The 17,301-nt window shown below is 43.3% G+C and overlaps 1 protein-coding gene across 1 annotated transcript; it reads right to left on the bottom strand.

The window, feature by feature from the left end:
- Positions 1-134: 134 nt before the first annotated feature.
- Positions 135-16,717, bottom strand: PDIA6 (protein disulfide isomerase family A member 6). The gene is made up of 13 exons (XM_026097154.2): positions 16,582-16,717; positions 13,435-13,576; positions 11,974-12,031; positions 11,133-11,259; positions 10,543-10,649; positions 8,385-8,518; positions 7,806-7,920; positions 6,681-6,821; positions 5,682-5,766; positions 5,517-5,589; positions 4,138-4,296; positions 1,941-2,037; positions 135-1,157 (listed from the first exon to the last, which is right to left on the bottom strand). The coding sequence occupies exons 1-13, from the start codon at positions 16,613-16,615 to the stop codon at positions 1,089-1,091; spliced, it is 1,341 nt and encodes a 446-aa protein (XP_025952939.1). The 5' UTR covers positions 16,616-16,717; the 3' UTR covers positions 135-1,088.
- Between the last annotated feature and the right edge of the window lie 584 nt (positions 16,718-17,301).

Below are 17,301 nucleotides of genomic sequence, written 5' to 3'. Positions count from 1 at the left end.
ATGAGTATCTGTATTACATTATTTCCTTGAAAGGATGCAAACTACCAAGTTCTTTCATTCCTTACCTTATAAACTAAGCTGATCATGAGGGTCACTTCACTAGACACTGATACATAAGACATGAAGAGCAGCAGTAATACAAGTGTATTTTTATTACCAAAAAAAAAGCAGCAACTATCTCCTGATCCCCCTTCCAAGAAAATTACAATTCAAATCAAAACAATACCAGACGGGAAGTCAAAAAATGTCAGAGCCACTTTACTGGACACAGCAATTCAGTCCTTTTCTGTCAGCACCCTCTCAAGCCATAAACTGGGATTAGCTTCGCTGCTCACCCCGGGGAAAGACCAACAGCTCCCAGTTCAGCATCAGTTTCTACTAGATGCATCTCCCATTTGAGCAGCAACCCAACTTTCATTGTATTAATGATCATATCAATTCTAGCACAAAGAAAGAGAAAGCCCCTGAGAAGGAAGAGGAAAAGGAAGACTAAAGAGCATTTATACTAAGATTGTCTAATCAGGCTTTAGGCCAAATCATTAAAGCTCTTTCACAGCAGGGGGGTGGTTTAGGACTCCACTCTCACCAGTCTATCTTACAGTTCATTTTTCAGAGTCATTCAAACCTGGATAGTTTTTATCATGTGCACCCTTGTTACTCTGTACAAGACTAACACTGTGTGTTGAAAATATTTTGTTTTATTCTTTAACTGAAACAGAAGCTGACCAGGTTCCACCTCAATAAAAAACACACATTTAAAATCGGTTACACTAACAACCTTCAGTAACATTCAAATAGCACATACTGTCTCAAAAAAATAAAACCCAAGGTGTTTCAAAGAAAGATCCATGTTGTCCTCAAAATATTTGTTACACAGAATACAATCAAGTTTACTGGTTACAACAATTCATAGAATTTTTGCAATGTTTTCTTGAGATGCGTACAGTTCACTGCTGCAGTGGATTAAATAGCACGGTGTGTCATGTGCTACTTTTCCATAGAAAGGCCACTGGAATATCCATTTGATTGTGAACCAGGTTGCAAACCACTGCACAAACTCTCCCAAGAAAAGAGGTTTCCTGAAGATCTCACAGCTCATCTTTATCCCAGTCATCAAGATCCACATCACTGAGATCAATATCATCTTCCACTGGAAGCTGTAAAAAAGTGAGGGTTTTAAGCAAGCGTTCAGAAGCACCTAGTAACACTGGGACATCACTAACTTTGAAAGATACCTCTCATTTTAGAAGTAAAGCTCCCTCCATGGGCATAATGGCTCCTGTCATATCTTTTGTTCATAAAAGCTCCAAGTGTATTAACTCTGAGAACTTGACCTGTACTTAAGACTGGAAAAAGGGTATTTTCTACTAATACAAATATTCCAGATATTAAAAAAAAGCAACTACAAATAGAATATGTAACAGCATTATCTTCTGTATTTTAATTCTATCAAAGGAGCTCAACAGGTAGTAGCGACTGTTTATGCTGGTGTTGAGCCTTAAACAAGAACTTACTCAAGCACTGTGTAATTATGCAGACTGTGCCACCAAAGTTTGCTGTTGGAAAGTGCATAGGTAAGGTCAGTGGTTCGGTACTGCAGAATCAGTGTCTGCAAGCTTCAGGTCTTGCATGCACACACTACAGCCTTCTCATTACCCAGCACAGGCTAATAACTCAAGTTTCCCTCAAGGGTTTCAAATTTTAGATCATATCCTAGCTGCTAGACAGAAGTGACTGTCCAGTGTCAGACAACCAAGCCGGTGTTCAGTTTCTTCTTGGAGTTCTGGCAGAATCTAGGTAATGAGATTTGCTACAATCTTACCTTGAAGAACAAAGATTTTTTTTTTTTTTTTTAATAGTACCTGTTCTTAATAAACTCTCTCCACTCACTTCTCAACCTGGCAAAGTAACAATACTTCTAGAGATGGAACATCTCTTACCTCACCATCTTTGCCATCCCAAGCTTCAACTATGTTAATTTTAGGGAAAGCTCCACCACCCACTGGTGCTGTAGAGCCACGGCCAACAGAGAGCTCCCTAAGAAGAAACAAGTAAAAATTAGGTTTAAAGAATTTCTCCAACTCCTATCCGCCTAGAGCTGGGCCTGCTTTGGATAAAAGGAAGTCAACTGATTAGCTTGCCTCGAGCAAACATGATCAAAATGTTAGCAGATCTCCAATCTGAACTGTCTGAAAACAGTGGCTTTTCAGATTGAGAAGCAGAGAACAATAAAAAGCCCTGAAAACAGTATTGATAGTTTTCAATTAGATCTAAAGATTTAAAAAAAAAAAAAAGACAAAGAACTTTGTGAGCTACATAGTTTTGTATTTCAGCAGCTTCCCTAGTAGTACTCATGGACAAAGGCAGTCCCTTTAAGTCATATACAGCATACAGTTGAGCCAGCTCCAAGAACAATTTATAGTTCTAGTTTCTAGAGTTACTGGTTTTATACAGCTGTTACTGAAAACTACCAGTCATTAAGTTCCTCTTTTTGGTCTGACTCTAAACCTCTGCTTGTTACAAAGGCACTCACAAACTAACCAGCTTCTGCCTTCAGGCATCTCAGGCATAATCTGCTATGTATGCTTACTTAAACAATCCAACATTTTAAAATGCTGAAGAGCTACTCCCTTTGTATTCTTTCAGTGGCAAATCAGACTGAATAAGCATACCTATCTAGATAGACTAACATTTTTACACTTTTCTCAGTGCTGATTTTCTTAATTTTGGTCAACGCTGGATACTGCCTACTAGATTATAAATCCTACTACATTTGGCTTACAGAGTTAAGAGCCAGCTACACTAGCTGTGACTGTACTGCCTTCCCTGTAGGCAGCACAGCTGAGCTGAAGTGTAAAATAAGAGATTATTCCACAAATCATTGCTCTGCAGTAAAAAAGTATCAATCTAATCATCTTACTAAGCTGTTCAATTGGCTGTTCTGTCCTGGAAGCACCAACCACGCTGGCCAGAAGTTTCACTAAGATGGATTTTAAAATCTAGCAATTTGCCACATCTGAAAACAAACATTTCTCTGACATGCATTAGTACAGACTGTCCAGTACACTCTTCTTGCATCCAAATCCTAAGTTTCACTTAATCCTCTCAGCCTTCCTTTTTTAGCACTGTTCTAAGAAAAAATAGATCTCTTGCGCAGAAATATATAATACATATAAAAATAAAGCAGAATATAACACTCTTTGCATGAATCCAGCAGGAACAAGGTTCAATTAATGTGCTTCCTATGCTAAGAGGATAGATTCAGTTACATTTGTTTTTGCAATTAACATCCTCTGCCATTCTCCAAGCAAGGATGTGGACGTTAACATTGCTAACACAGATTCTCAAAGGCTCTTACACATCTTTTGGCAGCTGGGGTTTTATCCAGAAGCATGGAGCTGCAGTAGCCAGACATCTCACTTTGTTTCAGTAACACTAACTGCTCTGTTCCAGTGCTGCTGCTGCCCTGTCCTCCTTCCTATTTCCTTTCCCATTCAATTTTGCTCAACATTGGCTCTCCCCTGATTATGCAAGAGGCTGGTTCAGGGAATTTACAGAGCAGAAAACCATTCAAACTTTGGCTGGATTGGTTCAGCTCTCCAGAGCAGCTCACCATAAGTACAATGTGAGAGGGACCGGGAGTGAAGGGAAGGCTGCAGAAAGATGACTGGCAACAAACGGAAGCTAAACGTTGATTCAGGCTCACTTACATCATTGTGAAATGACATGGTTAACAATTCTCACGACAGGATCTATCCATTTACTAATATTAATCAGAATGCACCATTTGAATTAAATACTATTGATTACTAAATGCTACAGATTCCTTGGTTACCAGAGAAGCAGAGTTCTTCAAGATCAAAGTTAACTTTTTTATTTTTGAATGGTCATTAAAACCCACTCAGGGTTAGACTGCAAATGGCCAGCTTCTTGACTACATCTGTCCACCATAAAAAAAAAAGTAAAGACTGTTTTAGTAGGTCCAATCCCACTTAAGTCATTCCCTCAATCCAGTGATTACCCATCATCTGAATTCTTATGCGTACAAACCTTATCTCATCCAGGACAGCATGTTCTTGCTCTAGAGTCACAGCCCATTACTGAAAGATTTAAATCACTTAAAGAAACACTTAATACCTGAGAAACTCATTAATCCCCTGCTCACTGAAAGATCCTTTCAGAAGGGCAAATTTCATCTTCCGTGCATTAACAGCTGCCATTGCTGGATACCCAAAGCCTCCAATCCCCAAAGAGCTCTCAAGATCTGACTGAGCACCTGCTTCTGTCCACAGCCATCTTGGGGGGAGAAAAAAAAAACCAGAAAATAGTTAGCAAAGTCAGTACAGCTGTTTAGAATAACACATATCCCACAGCCATGCAGAGTTTGAGCTGGGGTACTAACTGCCTGACAGCATCACCCCATCCCACTTTCTTGTTATTCAAGTCAGCAGTGGATAGCAGGGTCCTGATTCTGACCCATGCAGCAGAAGCAAGCCCTTCACAAACAGCACATGTAGGGCAGGCCCATGCTCACAACTACTGAAAGCCATATCAGAAGAACAGGTATGAAAGACATTCCAAGTCAAGAACCACACTACCAATTTAACAAATTGCTGTACTCCAACCTACATTAAGTAAGGCTTAAAAATCGCTCAAGTCACAGATCTAAACATGACTTAGCATTGCCCAATTCCCACTGTAGGGGATTTCCAGCCAAAGACTGGAAGACCAACATTTTCGCCCAGTGTTATTTCTGCACTGGTCAGGTCTCAGTTCCTCTAATCTCAGCACTTTTCTCCAGGGCGTGAATGCCATCTTGTCCCATTTTCAGAGCAGTCACTGATTTAGAACAGCTCTCACTTCCTAAAGAAGCCTTGCTAACATTCCCTCTTCAGCAAAACTCTTGACTTCTGGGGGGGGGGGGGGGGAAAAGTCCCACAGATCCTAACCTGCACTCTGGAGGAAGAAGCAAAGCCTTATGGCCTGCTTCTTTAGGAATGTGAAATGTGTTGTTAACAGACTGCCATTTATGTTCTATTTCATAAGTAAACAGTCAAAGAGGGACACTTACCCACCAGCAAAAGGCATCAAAGAAACTGAATAAATATTTGTTGAAAGATTTTAGTGTTCAGGACAACAGTAAAACATGCTTCATCTGATCTCAGTGTTTAGATATCAGCTTTTACTTATAAATGAAGTATTTGGGAGGAAGGCAAAGTAGTAAGGAAAGAAATCGAGCAGTTTGAGCCATTAATCCCTCCCCCCGCAGCAGACAGAGCTATCCAGTGACTCACTAACCAGACTAGGTTTCATTCTGTCATGACTTCACAGAACAAGATGTATCCATCCCCACAACAAAACTAGCTACAGTTGCAAAAAATATCAAGATGTGGGATCCTAAACAAGGAACAACTATCTGCAGATGAATCACTATCATGCAATGTTCTCTTCCACTGCCTCTCTAAAAATCTCCCATCTTCATCAAGAGGACCAGCCCAACCTACAGTGACACTTACCCCCACATTTTCTTTTTGTATTTTTCAGCCATTTTTAACATGACATCCAAGTAAGAATTCCTCCCTGAGGCTCCTGTGTGACAGACAGAATTGCGCAAATTAAAAAACATGACTACATGCCTTAAGTGACAAATTCATACAGAAGACTGCTTGCTTGAATTCTACCTGTGTCAAGAATATGAGGCAGGACAGAAATGATGCAGAGCTGATGAGCATCGCAGGTACTCTTCAGAACATCTTCACTAATGATCTAGAAGAAGGAAGCATAAAGTCAGTGACAGTAAAACTCTGGAGTACCCAGCTGTAACTGCACTTCCCTCCATCCGCCCACAAACTCCATCCTACTTGATAAAAAGCTTCTGAAACAACTTCACACAACAATTTATATGCCTCTCCTACACCACTGGTTCCCCAACACAAGACAAACAAAAAAGTTCACAAAGCCTTCTGTTAATACTTGTTGCAACAGGGAAGCAGTAGCAGTAATAAATGATGCTTACAGGGAGCCCAGTAAAATGTCACTTCTTGCTCAGAAACACTGTCCCTGGACCAGTGATGGTATAAAATAAACTATTACTCTAATAAATTGCAAATTACCCTGCAAATAGCACACCCAAACCTATGCACGTGCCCTGTCAGTATCATTCACGGTTGTTGGTATAAGGAGAGCCAGCAGGGTGCAGCACTAAAGACAGGCAGACTTAACTGACACTGACAGAGCAATACCAGTTTTATGGGATCGATCTACTACCTTAAAAAGGAATCAATGCATTTATCTAGATCACTACTCCAAATCTACCTCTGTCAAGCTGAAACTGAGAACCACCATATGAGAGCAGGGTTTTCCAGACAACAAGCAAAGTCACAGGCTTCATCCAACTCCCAGTGGATGGCACTGTAGGTGACAAACCCTGCCCTCAGTTCTTAGATTAAGCACGGGGCACAGAACTCAACCTTTTCACCCATTCCTTCTGGGGGACGATTTGGACACAACAGTAATCCACCCTGGTACCAGCACTGCCAGTGCCTTCACTGTATCAGTTCTGAGAGTCTATCAGTGAACAATATATTCACAGTAGAAAAACTTGTGATCTTTGGATATTTCTGCCACAAAAATGGTGCACAAACAGCACACTTTGGCTGTTTTATTTATAGTCAATATACCTCCAGGAGCTCAGGTGGTGGTGCATTATCAGAAAACAGATCCAGAGCACGAGCAATGATATCAGACCTGGTTCTTCCACCATCATAATCAACAGGATCTTCTCCTTTTTGAAAGATTTTGATTGTGGGAAATCCACGAATCTGCAAGGGAAGTTAAAGTCATCATCTCAAACAAATCTGTACATTTATGGTGGAAGTTACCTGCTACCCTAACATGCTCTAGATTAAGAGGAAGGGAAGACAGATTTACCCCTAAAAGAAACAAGTCTCAACACCTTATGACTGAAGTTAACAGTTTTGTAGCTCCCTATCTATCAGTTTGAAACAGTGTCAATACAACTGAAACAGTCTCAAATTTTATGACTGATGAAGCTGCAATGGTCTCATCGGTTTAGAGGCACCAAGCACTACATGTTTAAGTATCAGCGGGACCATCTTAACCCTTCGCATTTTTAAGATACTAAGGTCTTAAGACCTTAATTCCACTTTGGCCCTGGGAAGACAGTGCTGTGTCTTCATGGCAACAAATGGATCCTAGGCTCCCTCTGCTTTACTTCCAATAAGTGGAAGTTATGGACACTTGTCCAGCCTCTTAGTGACTGCCAGCCACATGTACTTACAGGAATACTTTAAGCAGCACATTATTAAGTCTCCCTGTACTGTATCACTGAGAATTAAAGACTGCCAGTTCACTCTAGGCCAAAGCATAACTGGTCCAAGCAGCTAATATTTTTGGAGCGATCCCTGATAACTGGCTAGAGAAACCAGTACAGTTTCTGTACATGAACACATTTGTGTTCTGGAGATACCTGGGCAGAATACATGACAGTCTGAAAGGGGAGACTTCTCACTTAGAATGATAAAGCTATACCAGATCTCACGGAAACAGGTGGCCTTTTTCATTAGCAACGTCCCCATTTACTCTGCTTTTCCCTCACCCTATTTATTCATATTGTTACTCAACATTCAGGAAAGAATTTTGTGGAGAAATGGTATGTGCCACTCTTAATATTTTTAGTATAAAACACTAAGAAGCACCAGGTTAAAAAATAGTTTGGTAAGCAAAGGGAAATTTGACTTACTAGAGATGGGAAAGGAATCGTAACCACTGTAGAGCATACTCACCCCATATCGGCCTGCCAACATCTGATTGACTGTTGCATCTACTGCAGCCAGCTTTACTTTTCCCTTAGTTTGCTCCTTCACTTCAGTGGCAGCAGCTGCCCATTCTGGCTCCAAACTGAAAAACAGAGATTATCGGTGTTATAGAAGTTAACTATTCTTTAACAATCGGTGCTCTAAGCGCTCCAAAACTCAGTAAAAGTGCATGATGGTGCCAACATTATGCAATGTACTCTACTTGGAGGGGAAAAAAGTCTATGTAAAGAATGACAGCCAGACTGATTACTTCAAGTAGTCTTAAGTCCTGCATCAGAAGGAATGAAAGGTTAATATAACTTCTTGATCTTATTTCCAGTAGTGAGCAGGAGTTTTACTACTATGCAGGAGCACAGCAAGAAGATACTCTTACACACTGAACAGCACCTAGCTGCCCTGAGCAGGAAAAGCCCAAACATTTTCAGTAACACCTTATGGAAAAAAACACTTCTGATAAAAAGAAGAGCAAGGTCCCTCTTAGGGGATTAAGGCTCTTCCACACAAAGAAGCATTAACTGGAACTGAATTGTCAAAAACCTCAGTTACTTTTTGCAGTGCCCACACCACGGGGCGTAGAACTCCACCATCCACACATCGTCACTATTTATGACGTTCTTATCAAAGCTGTCATCAGTCAGCTCAATCACATCCTTCTTATCTCCACCTCCGCTCTCTCGTCTCTGTAAGAAACAAACATAGACCCTCAAATAAGAAATAGCTTGCGTGGGAGACCAAGTTTGGTTATCTCCTGTGTGTCATGTTGTACCAAATGGTCTGCATTTGAGTTAGATACAAGACAGGCAGCGTTACATCATGCAACTTTCCCATTGTAGAGCTCGACACAACAACATCGACAGCCTATTCCCTACAGCACTTCAAAGAAACAGCAAGTGAACCTTCTCCTAAAAAACAGAATCCAGGTCAAACGGTACCTAACTGGAAACATTCCCACGTCATCTCAGTTATTCATGCTCCAATCAGCCAGAAAACAAAGCGCTCACCATCCTCCCTCCCTCAGTGCACCCTGGCTTCCAGGCCAAAGAAAACATGGGTGAGTGGGGTACGCTATACATGGTACAATCCACCTAGGCCTTCTACTGGGTCAACCTGGGGATGTCAGAGTGTACTTGCTCCATGATTTAGAAGCAGCACTAGGAGTCAGGAGCTTTACAATTCACCGTTAGGGAGGAATCTGGCACAAAAAACTGCAGAACATTACCACATTAAAAAGCCTTATCTATCCAGGTTAGACGAGGACTAAACAGCAAAAATAGTGACCCTGATACCAAGCAGAAACACTACCATGATCCCTGGGAAGGTGACAGACCTAATTCCCCTGGAAGCCATTTCCAAGTATATTTTAGACACAAAGGCGACTGGGAGTAGTCAGCATGGATTTACCAAGGGGAAGTCATGCCTGAAGACTGGTTTGGTGGATGAGGGGAAAGCAGTTGATCCTATTTACCTTGACTTTAGTAAGCCTTTTGACACTGTCTCCTACAAAACCCTCATAGACCAACTGATAAACTGCATGCTAGATAAATGGATAGTGAGGTGGACTGAAAACTGGCTGAACTGCTAGGCTCAAAGGGTTGTGATCAATGACAAAGTTTAGCTGGAGACCAGTCACTAGTGGTGTCCCCCAGGGGTTGTTACTGGGGCCAATACTGTTTAGTATCTTCATTGATGACCTGGATGATGTGACAGAGAGCACATCATCCAGCGAGTTTCCAGGTGATACAAAACTGGGAGGAGTGGCTGACAGATCAGGTGGCTGTGCTGCCAATTCAGAGATATCCCAACAGGCCGGAAAAACAGGCCAACAGGTACCCCACGACATTCAAAGGGAAATGCAAAGTCCTGCACCTGGGGAGGAATAACCCCATGCCAGAGGCCAATCAGCTGGCAAGCAGTTTGGTAGAAAAGGACCTGAGGGCCCTGGTGGACACCAAGTTGATCACAAGCTAACAATGCGCCCTTGCAGCAAAGGCCAAATGCCTCCTTGGCTGCCTTAGAAAGAATGTCACCAGCAGGTGAAGGTAGGGTGACCCTTCCCCTCTACTCAGCCCTGGTGAGACCTCATCTGGAATGCTGGGTCCAGTGCTAGGCTCCCCAGTACAAAAAGGGCCAGACTTGCTCCAATACTTCCATGTCAAGGGCCATGATGACAATTAAGGGCTTGGAGCATCTATCACATGAGGAGAGGTTGAGGGAGCTGGAAATTTTTTAGCCTCAAGAAGGTGGCTCTGTGGGTATCCTATCAATGCGCATAATTACCTGATGGGAGGGAATGAAGACAGAGCCAGACTCTTCTCAGCGGAGCCCAGTGACAGGACAAGCAGCAATGGGCACAGACTGATACACAAGAAATGCCACTTGAACATAAGAAAACCTTTTTTTTTTTTTTAAACTTGAGTTGGTTGAACACTGGAAAAGGCTGCCCAGAGAGAAGTAGTGGGGTCTCCATCCTCAGAAATGCTCAAAATCTGACTGGACATGGTCCTGAGCAACCTTCTCTAACTGACCCTGCTTTGAGCAGATGCGTTGGACTAGACAGTTTTTGGAGCAGAGAAACAGCAGAGGTCCCTTCCAACCTGTACTACTCTGTGATTGTTAACAGACACAGCTGAGAGCACAAGTCCCTGATCTCCTGCACAGGGGAACCTCCATTTACAAATAAAGTTACACATTCCCTGATAAATACCTGTTTCCCAGAACTATATCCTCCACTTCTGCCACTAATACGGTCTTTTACCAGGGACTGAAGAGCACTTAGAGCAGCATCAACAATGGCTTCACTTGTCCTGCCACCTGCAACGCAGCAAAATGAACAATTAAAGCACAAAAAAGGCAAGTTTAAGGCAAACTACTGACTGAATTCTAAATTCAGGGACCAAACCATTTCCTGCTGGATTCAAGCAGAGCAGGCCTGGGCTGCAAATGATGTGATACTAGTGGAGGGACATCACTGATCTAAATATGCAGCATGATTCACTTCACTTCCAAACACTCACCTTATCTGAAAGGGGATGACTGCGGCAAGCTCACAGTAATCAGAAAGGAACAATTCCCTGAACTGCTTTTTGACCTCCACCAACTACAAACTTGGGATGGGACAAGCAGCTCTGAGACATGGACAATCTGGTCAAACAAATCCCACTTGTCTGTCTCTCAAACAGCTACTACAAGCATTAAACAGGAAGAAAACACCACAAAAGGCAGCATTAACAGCTAACAATTACCTGTCTTCAAGGACATTTTTAGGCATGCAACATGAAAGAGCATCACATTTACCCTGATAATCTTCCGCTTTGTTTTTGTTGGCTCCAAAAATCTTGATAGTTGGAAACCCTCTGACGCCATATTGCCCGCCCAAGGACTGATGCTTATCAGCATCTACTGCACCTACTTTCACTACTCCCTGTTGAAGTAAAAACAGAAATTGAGTAAGACAAATCTTCTGTGATTTAATGCATTTTATACTCCATGCATGCTGAACAGATAGTTATGAGAAAGGTAGGAGAACAGCCACCACAAGGAAGAGACTCTTCCCCAGAAAGCATTAAATCATGGAAAACCATATGTGCCTAATTATTTCTTCACCCCAAACAACTTCCAAGTTTTGAATACTTGTCTTTTCTTAAGGGGATTGAATTTATGCAGGAATAGTTCAACAAGTCATTGCAATGAAACAAATGTTCATCACCCACAGCTTACAGAGCTGTGTTCAAATACTCAGTTCATCCTGCTTCTGAACTTCAAAGGCAGGTGACAGAATAGCAAGGGAGAAAAGAAACATAGTATTCCAGAGAATGGCTGGATTCCAGCATCTTGATGGTGTCAAAAGCAGCCTTGAAAAACAGTAATGGAAATTTACCAGCACAGAATTGTCTTGCTTCCTCTACAAAGCCTTTATAATGGCTTCCTTTTAAAAAAATAAACAAAACTTCATGATATTTTAATTGCTTGGGATACATCAATTCTCAGGTTGGAGAAGTACAATTTCTGCAAGGCTGACAAAGCAGCACACCTTGGTGGATTCTCCCTCCCCAACCATGTTTCTAAGCCAGATGACAAAGAGCCAAACTGTCCTCAATCAACAACCACAAAGACATTTGGGAAAGCTTGAACTTACTTTTAATGCTGTTGCTGCTTTCTTCCACTCAGGGGTTAGTCTTTGACAATGACCACACCTTTTAGGGGAAGAAAAAAACAAAAAGAAAAAAACCAGTAGTTCTCATTCAAATCTGCATGAATATGTTAAAATATGAGAGTAGCCTTGTTGGGTTTGGAATTACAGAACAGCCACACAATCTGCAGTCTGTAGAAGACTTAAGTTCTAATCGTGGTAAGGGGAAGAGGGTAGGCCAGACATCACATCACGCCATCACTCAGACATTTGAGGAAAAACCTCCAGAGGCATGTTTTGCAAACATACCCTACTGAGAAGCAGCATCTAAAAATACACAAGAGGGCGATTTCTAACTCAGTAGGTGTAAAGGCAGGATTGACTGAAAGAACTTGCATCACCCAACACTGTTAAACCAAGGAAAAAGGAAAAGTAGAAGATGGAATTTCGTCAGTGTTTTTACTGTGAAGAGAATTCCTATGGAGTAGGACAGTTCAACCAACCAGATCAGTGGTGATACTGAAGTGAATCCAGACACCTTCAGCAGAAGATCCACATATATATGCACACACACTACACTTCCACCAGAGTTTCTTTTAAACACTGACCAGAGAGAGAATACAAAACCCAACATACCTAATTAAAAAGCAAATCCTACTAATCCTAGGTATAAATTAATCTGGATGGGCTCAGCCTGGAAGTGATCCTGTCTTATTTGTAAAGTGCCAGATAACACTTCATAGGGGATATCAAAAGGCAGTGTTTTATTTCAAGTAATTATATAAAATGGAGGGGAGTCATCTAACACTTTAGATGAGAAAAATCCAACAAGCCCTTGTTAAAACCAGGAGCCAGCTATGAAAGGTTTTGAGATGGATGTGAATAAAGAAGTATCAAAAGTTACTTGACTTTTCTAACACACAGGCAAACATGGACACCAAAATCCACATTTAGGCACTAGTGAGTTTGCTGCAAGCTAAAACAGACCTGAGATGGTGACAGAAAAATTAATTCTAGAGATAACTCCTTAATGAGACATGAGACAAGTTCTTGCTCATCTCCTGCAGGTCTCCATGGCAGGAGACGAACAGCTGACTGGCCATCAGTGTGTAAGCATCACACTACAGGTCTGTGGGAAGAGAGAGCTGGCCATTTAGTGACACCTATTCTACACTTCATTCCCACTGTTCAACCTGTAAAGCTGCAGCAACGCTGGAACAAGTGGCAGTGAGCTTTTCCTAAACCTCTCAGTGGAGCTGCAAGAGCTCAGGACTAATTCCTCCCTTTTTCCCTGGTAAGGGTGTTGAAAACAGGAATCCTAACCACAGCTAATTTTGCTAGTCACGTGGCCACCAAACTGAGATCTGTGTTGCCAACAACAGAACAAAACCCTTGACTGGTCAGCACCGGCTTCCTGTGGTGCTTCTGCAAGGTAAGAATAAGCAAATGCACAGCTGTGGTACTTACCATGGGGCATAAAACTCCACAAGCCACAAGCTCTCACTCTGAAGGACCTCCCTGTTGAAGTTTGTTGGCGTTAGCTCTATCACATCATCACTGGCCGAATATAGACCATTAACAGCCAGGAACAACGTGCAGCTTACGATGCCTAGAACAAAAGCAAAGCAATCAGTGCTCCTGCAAGACCAATTATGGCTCTCCTGTTTCCATGATCAAATCTCCCCTCCCCTTGCCATCCTATAAATTAGTAGGAAAAAGGGGATTCCAACCTCGCCAGAGAAACGGAAGTTAATGCAATGTCTTTCCTCCTCACTCAAATCATGATTCCACAGGACCACATAATAGATTTTCTGTACATAAAAGCTGAAGTTGTGTCACCCCTGTTAAGACTTTCCATAGAACTTTGTTTTGTCAAAGCTGCAACCCTAACTACTGGCACAAAACAGCACTTCCACATGGCTCTCCCCCAGGACCAGCTAAATTTTCTCAGTTCTTTCTTACAGAAACTCCTAAACCAATGGCCCTTTTCTTAGCCAATAAGGCACTCAGAACTGTGTTGTCAAGCATATAGGATCACATTATGCAGGTGCTTCCCTACTAGTCTTAGTACACTCAGTTACATTGATTTTAGGACCAGCATTTGATGCACTGATAGCGTAAGGAGTTTCCTCATTCTTGCTCGTGGGGATCTTAATCTAGCATTGGTTTCTCTCTCTAGTGATGAACTGAAGATGACTAGCTAAATCTCTCCAGTTAATGATTCAAGCACCTGTAGAACTAAAAAAACCACACCCCACACACTCACACAAGGATATTAACTTTCTGTTAAGAAACACCTCATTTTTCTGGTCATTTCTGGACCTTTTTATTGCTTCAGACATTCAGTATAAGACCTCACAATCCCTCCTTCTACCTTGTCAGAGAGATTAAGAGATGACCTGATGAAAGACAAGCATCTTTGTAATAAACCTGTATAGCAGGAGACTCTTAATTCACCAAAGAAAGGCAGTACTTCAGACATGGAAGTAAAAAACAGATAAGAACAGTTAGCTTTGTTCCAGGTGGTTAATAACTTGAATAGGAAGTGGCAGATTCTCACTCTTCATGACTGAATGTGAGAGAAAGATACAGTTCAGTGATGCAGAAACTCTACAGTCTGTAGCACACACACAGAACTGTACAGCATCACTGGCATTTTATCAGTTCAGCTCCAAAAAGGTCAGTTTCATTATACCTACTCTGCACCTGAGGGACACTGAAAGTGGTAACATCTTTCATGTTACTTAGTAGGCCAAGACAGAGATCAAGACTGAACCGTTCACTGCAACCCAGTGCTCTATCCATTGCACCATACTCCCTCCTAAGGGCTTCTTCTAGCCCTAGAACTCAAACCCTTTGTTTTGAGAGGTTCCTACTTGGTTTCCATCACCAGATTTGCACGTCAGAAAGGCTTTCTCCCTTCAGTACATCCACAAACAGCAGCACTTCGTCAGCACGGAACAATAGACTTTCAGGGTGATACGTGACTGCCACAGCATGTCACAGTGACCTACAGTAACAGCTGCCACTAGGGTACAGCAAGAAAACAAGGATGCAAAAAGCTACTTGAATGCTATAGTCACTCAAGAAAGACAGAAACTTCTCCTTAGATGAAAGCGGACCATTAAGCTGAATCCAACATATTTTACCTTTACCTAAGAATATATTCAGAAACTGAACAGAGTTCTCTCAATCATTTCTGTCAATTCCCAACTATTTCAAAGCAAGAACGTCTAATTTACCAAAGAGAGCTCACAGAAGAAAGTACATGGTGAAATTCACCTGTCATATGCCCCTGCATTTTTTAATATGACTCTCATAAATTGTTAGCATAATTTTCATTTCTATAGTTAAATATTCAAGGTTAAATTCCTCTTTAGCTAAGTAAGGAACAGATCACTTTCCTGCAATAACCTAAGTCAGGAAAACACAAGTCTTTGCTTGATACTAGGCAAAAAAGACAAAAAAAGATTTTAGATAACGTAATTTCAAAATTAGTTGTTTTGCAGTGTAAGTGAATTACTTGGATAGGAGCGTTGTTAAACCAAGTAAGAAGGCTTCATTTTAGTATTACTAGTTCCCATCAAAAAGCCAAGATGTAACTTACAGCTAGGAAGAAAAGCCTTCCCTATGGGATGATGACGATTCTATGAGCTTCTTAAAAAGAAAACCGCATGTTCAGCAGAAGAGCTTGGTGTGGTGAAGTTCACACAGCACTATTGGTGGGCCCTCATTAAGCAAGACCTCTTTGGTTCTGCATGGTGTTATCTTACTTTCAGTACTTTATTTATAAAGAGGACCAACTGGGAACGCTTAATAAAGTGGTTATTGGTTTATTCATCACAGAAGACCCAGCAACAGGGTGAGGGAAAAGGAAGTACAATTCTCCATGGACTCCTCCCTTTGTTTTCCAATAATAAATTACTTTCTCTATAATGCTAGATCCCAGTTCATGGAGGTCAGACAAATAACATGCCACCACTTAGAGGAAATTTTTTTTTTTCTTAATTATAATGAAAAGTAAATACTGATGTTTGAGGTTTGTTTGCTGGGATCTTTAAACCTTCTACCTTCATTTGTGTATGGTGACAACCCAGCAACTGGGGCACGTTAAGGCAACACACCGGCTGGTGCTGGTAACACATGAAAAAGCAGCAGTCTTTACACTTACTTCCTCTTCTGGAATAGATACAAATCGCCTCTATCCCTTCGGACACTCTCTCCCGTTTAACTTACCCCCTTCCTACCTTTCACCTCAAGAGGACAGCGTGCACGGCCCAGTCTTCCCGGCACGCCGCGCAGGTGGCGCTTCCCCTCGCACGCAGGGTACAGGGCACACCCCGGACCCGACTATCTCATCCGCCACAAGACCCCAACGTCCCCCCTCCGGCACCACGGCGCGGGGCACGAGGAGCCCCCCAGCACTCCCGGCGGCCGCAGACCCCCCCAGCAGGGCCAGAAACGCCCCTGGCGGGGAAGCCGCGGCCCCCCGCCCTCCTCAGGCGAATGGCCCCTCCCGGCCCCACTAACGGCCGCCCCCTCCCCCCTCCAACGGCTGTCCCGCCGCGCGCGCCCCCCGCCCCTCACGAGCCCACCCGCCCGCACGGCTCCTACCCCACCAGAGGCGACTCGTGCCCCGCGCCCCCATGGCTGCCGCAACACCCTGCCACCGTCCGCCGCCGCCGCTACTAGAGCTTTCCCCGCCCCTCCCCCCCGCTCCCACGCGCCGCCGCGTTCCCCGCCGTGGCCGCCACCCATTGGCGGCGCCGGCGCTGGCGTATTTGCATAGCCAATGGGGGGAGGCCGCGTCAGCCGCCGCTCGGCTGCGGGGTCGTGAGGGGCGGAGGGCGGCGGGGCCGTGGAGAGCGGAGTAGGGCTGCGCGGAGGGGTGGGAGCTGCCGAGGGCAGGGGGCGGGGGACGTGTCCCGGCCAGTGCTCCCAGCGGGGTGTTCCCGGGAAAACGCTCTTTGTCCGCTTTGAGCTGCTTCTTGGAGTCCCGTCATAGCCAGAGAGCCAACAAGTCGTCCTCGGCCTCTGCCGTGAGCAGAGCGGGACGTGGGCCTGGGCGAAACCCGGCGCAGGGCTTTCAGGGGAAGACGGGCCTGTGTCCCGGCCTGGGCGGTGCCAAAGCCTCGTTTGTGCTGCCTTTAAAAGCAGACTGAGCCTCCAGGTTTTGACAATTTAGATAGTGTCACTCTGAAAACCAGGACCAACACCTAGATTAGAAAAAAATTTGTTCGCAAGCCAAAAGCTTGAATGCACAAACAGAAATTAGTTTAGCCATATCTGTTGGAGGCCAAAGGGAAAAAAGGGAAGGATGGTGGTGAGGAAGGC

The sequence above is a fragment of the Dromaius novaehollandiae genome, chromosome 3, assembly GCF_036370855.1.
Source record: "Dromaius novaehollandiae isolate bDroNov1 chromosome 3, bDroNov1.hap1, whole genome shotgun sequence".
In the NCBI taxonomy this organism is placed as follows: Eukaryota; Metazoa; Chordata; class Aves; order Casuariiformes; family Dromaiidae; genus Dromaius; species Dromaius novaehollandiae.
Note: the sequence above shows the minus strand (reverse complement) of the source record. Positions and strands in the feature narration are given on the sequence as shown.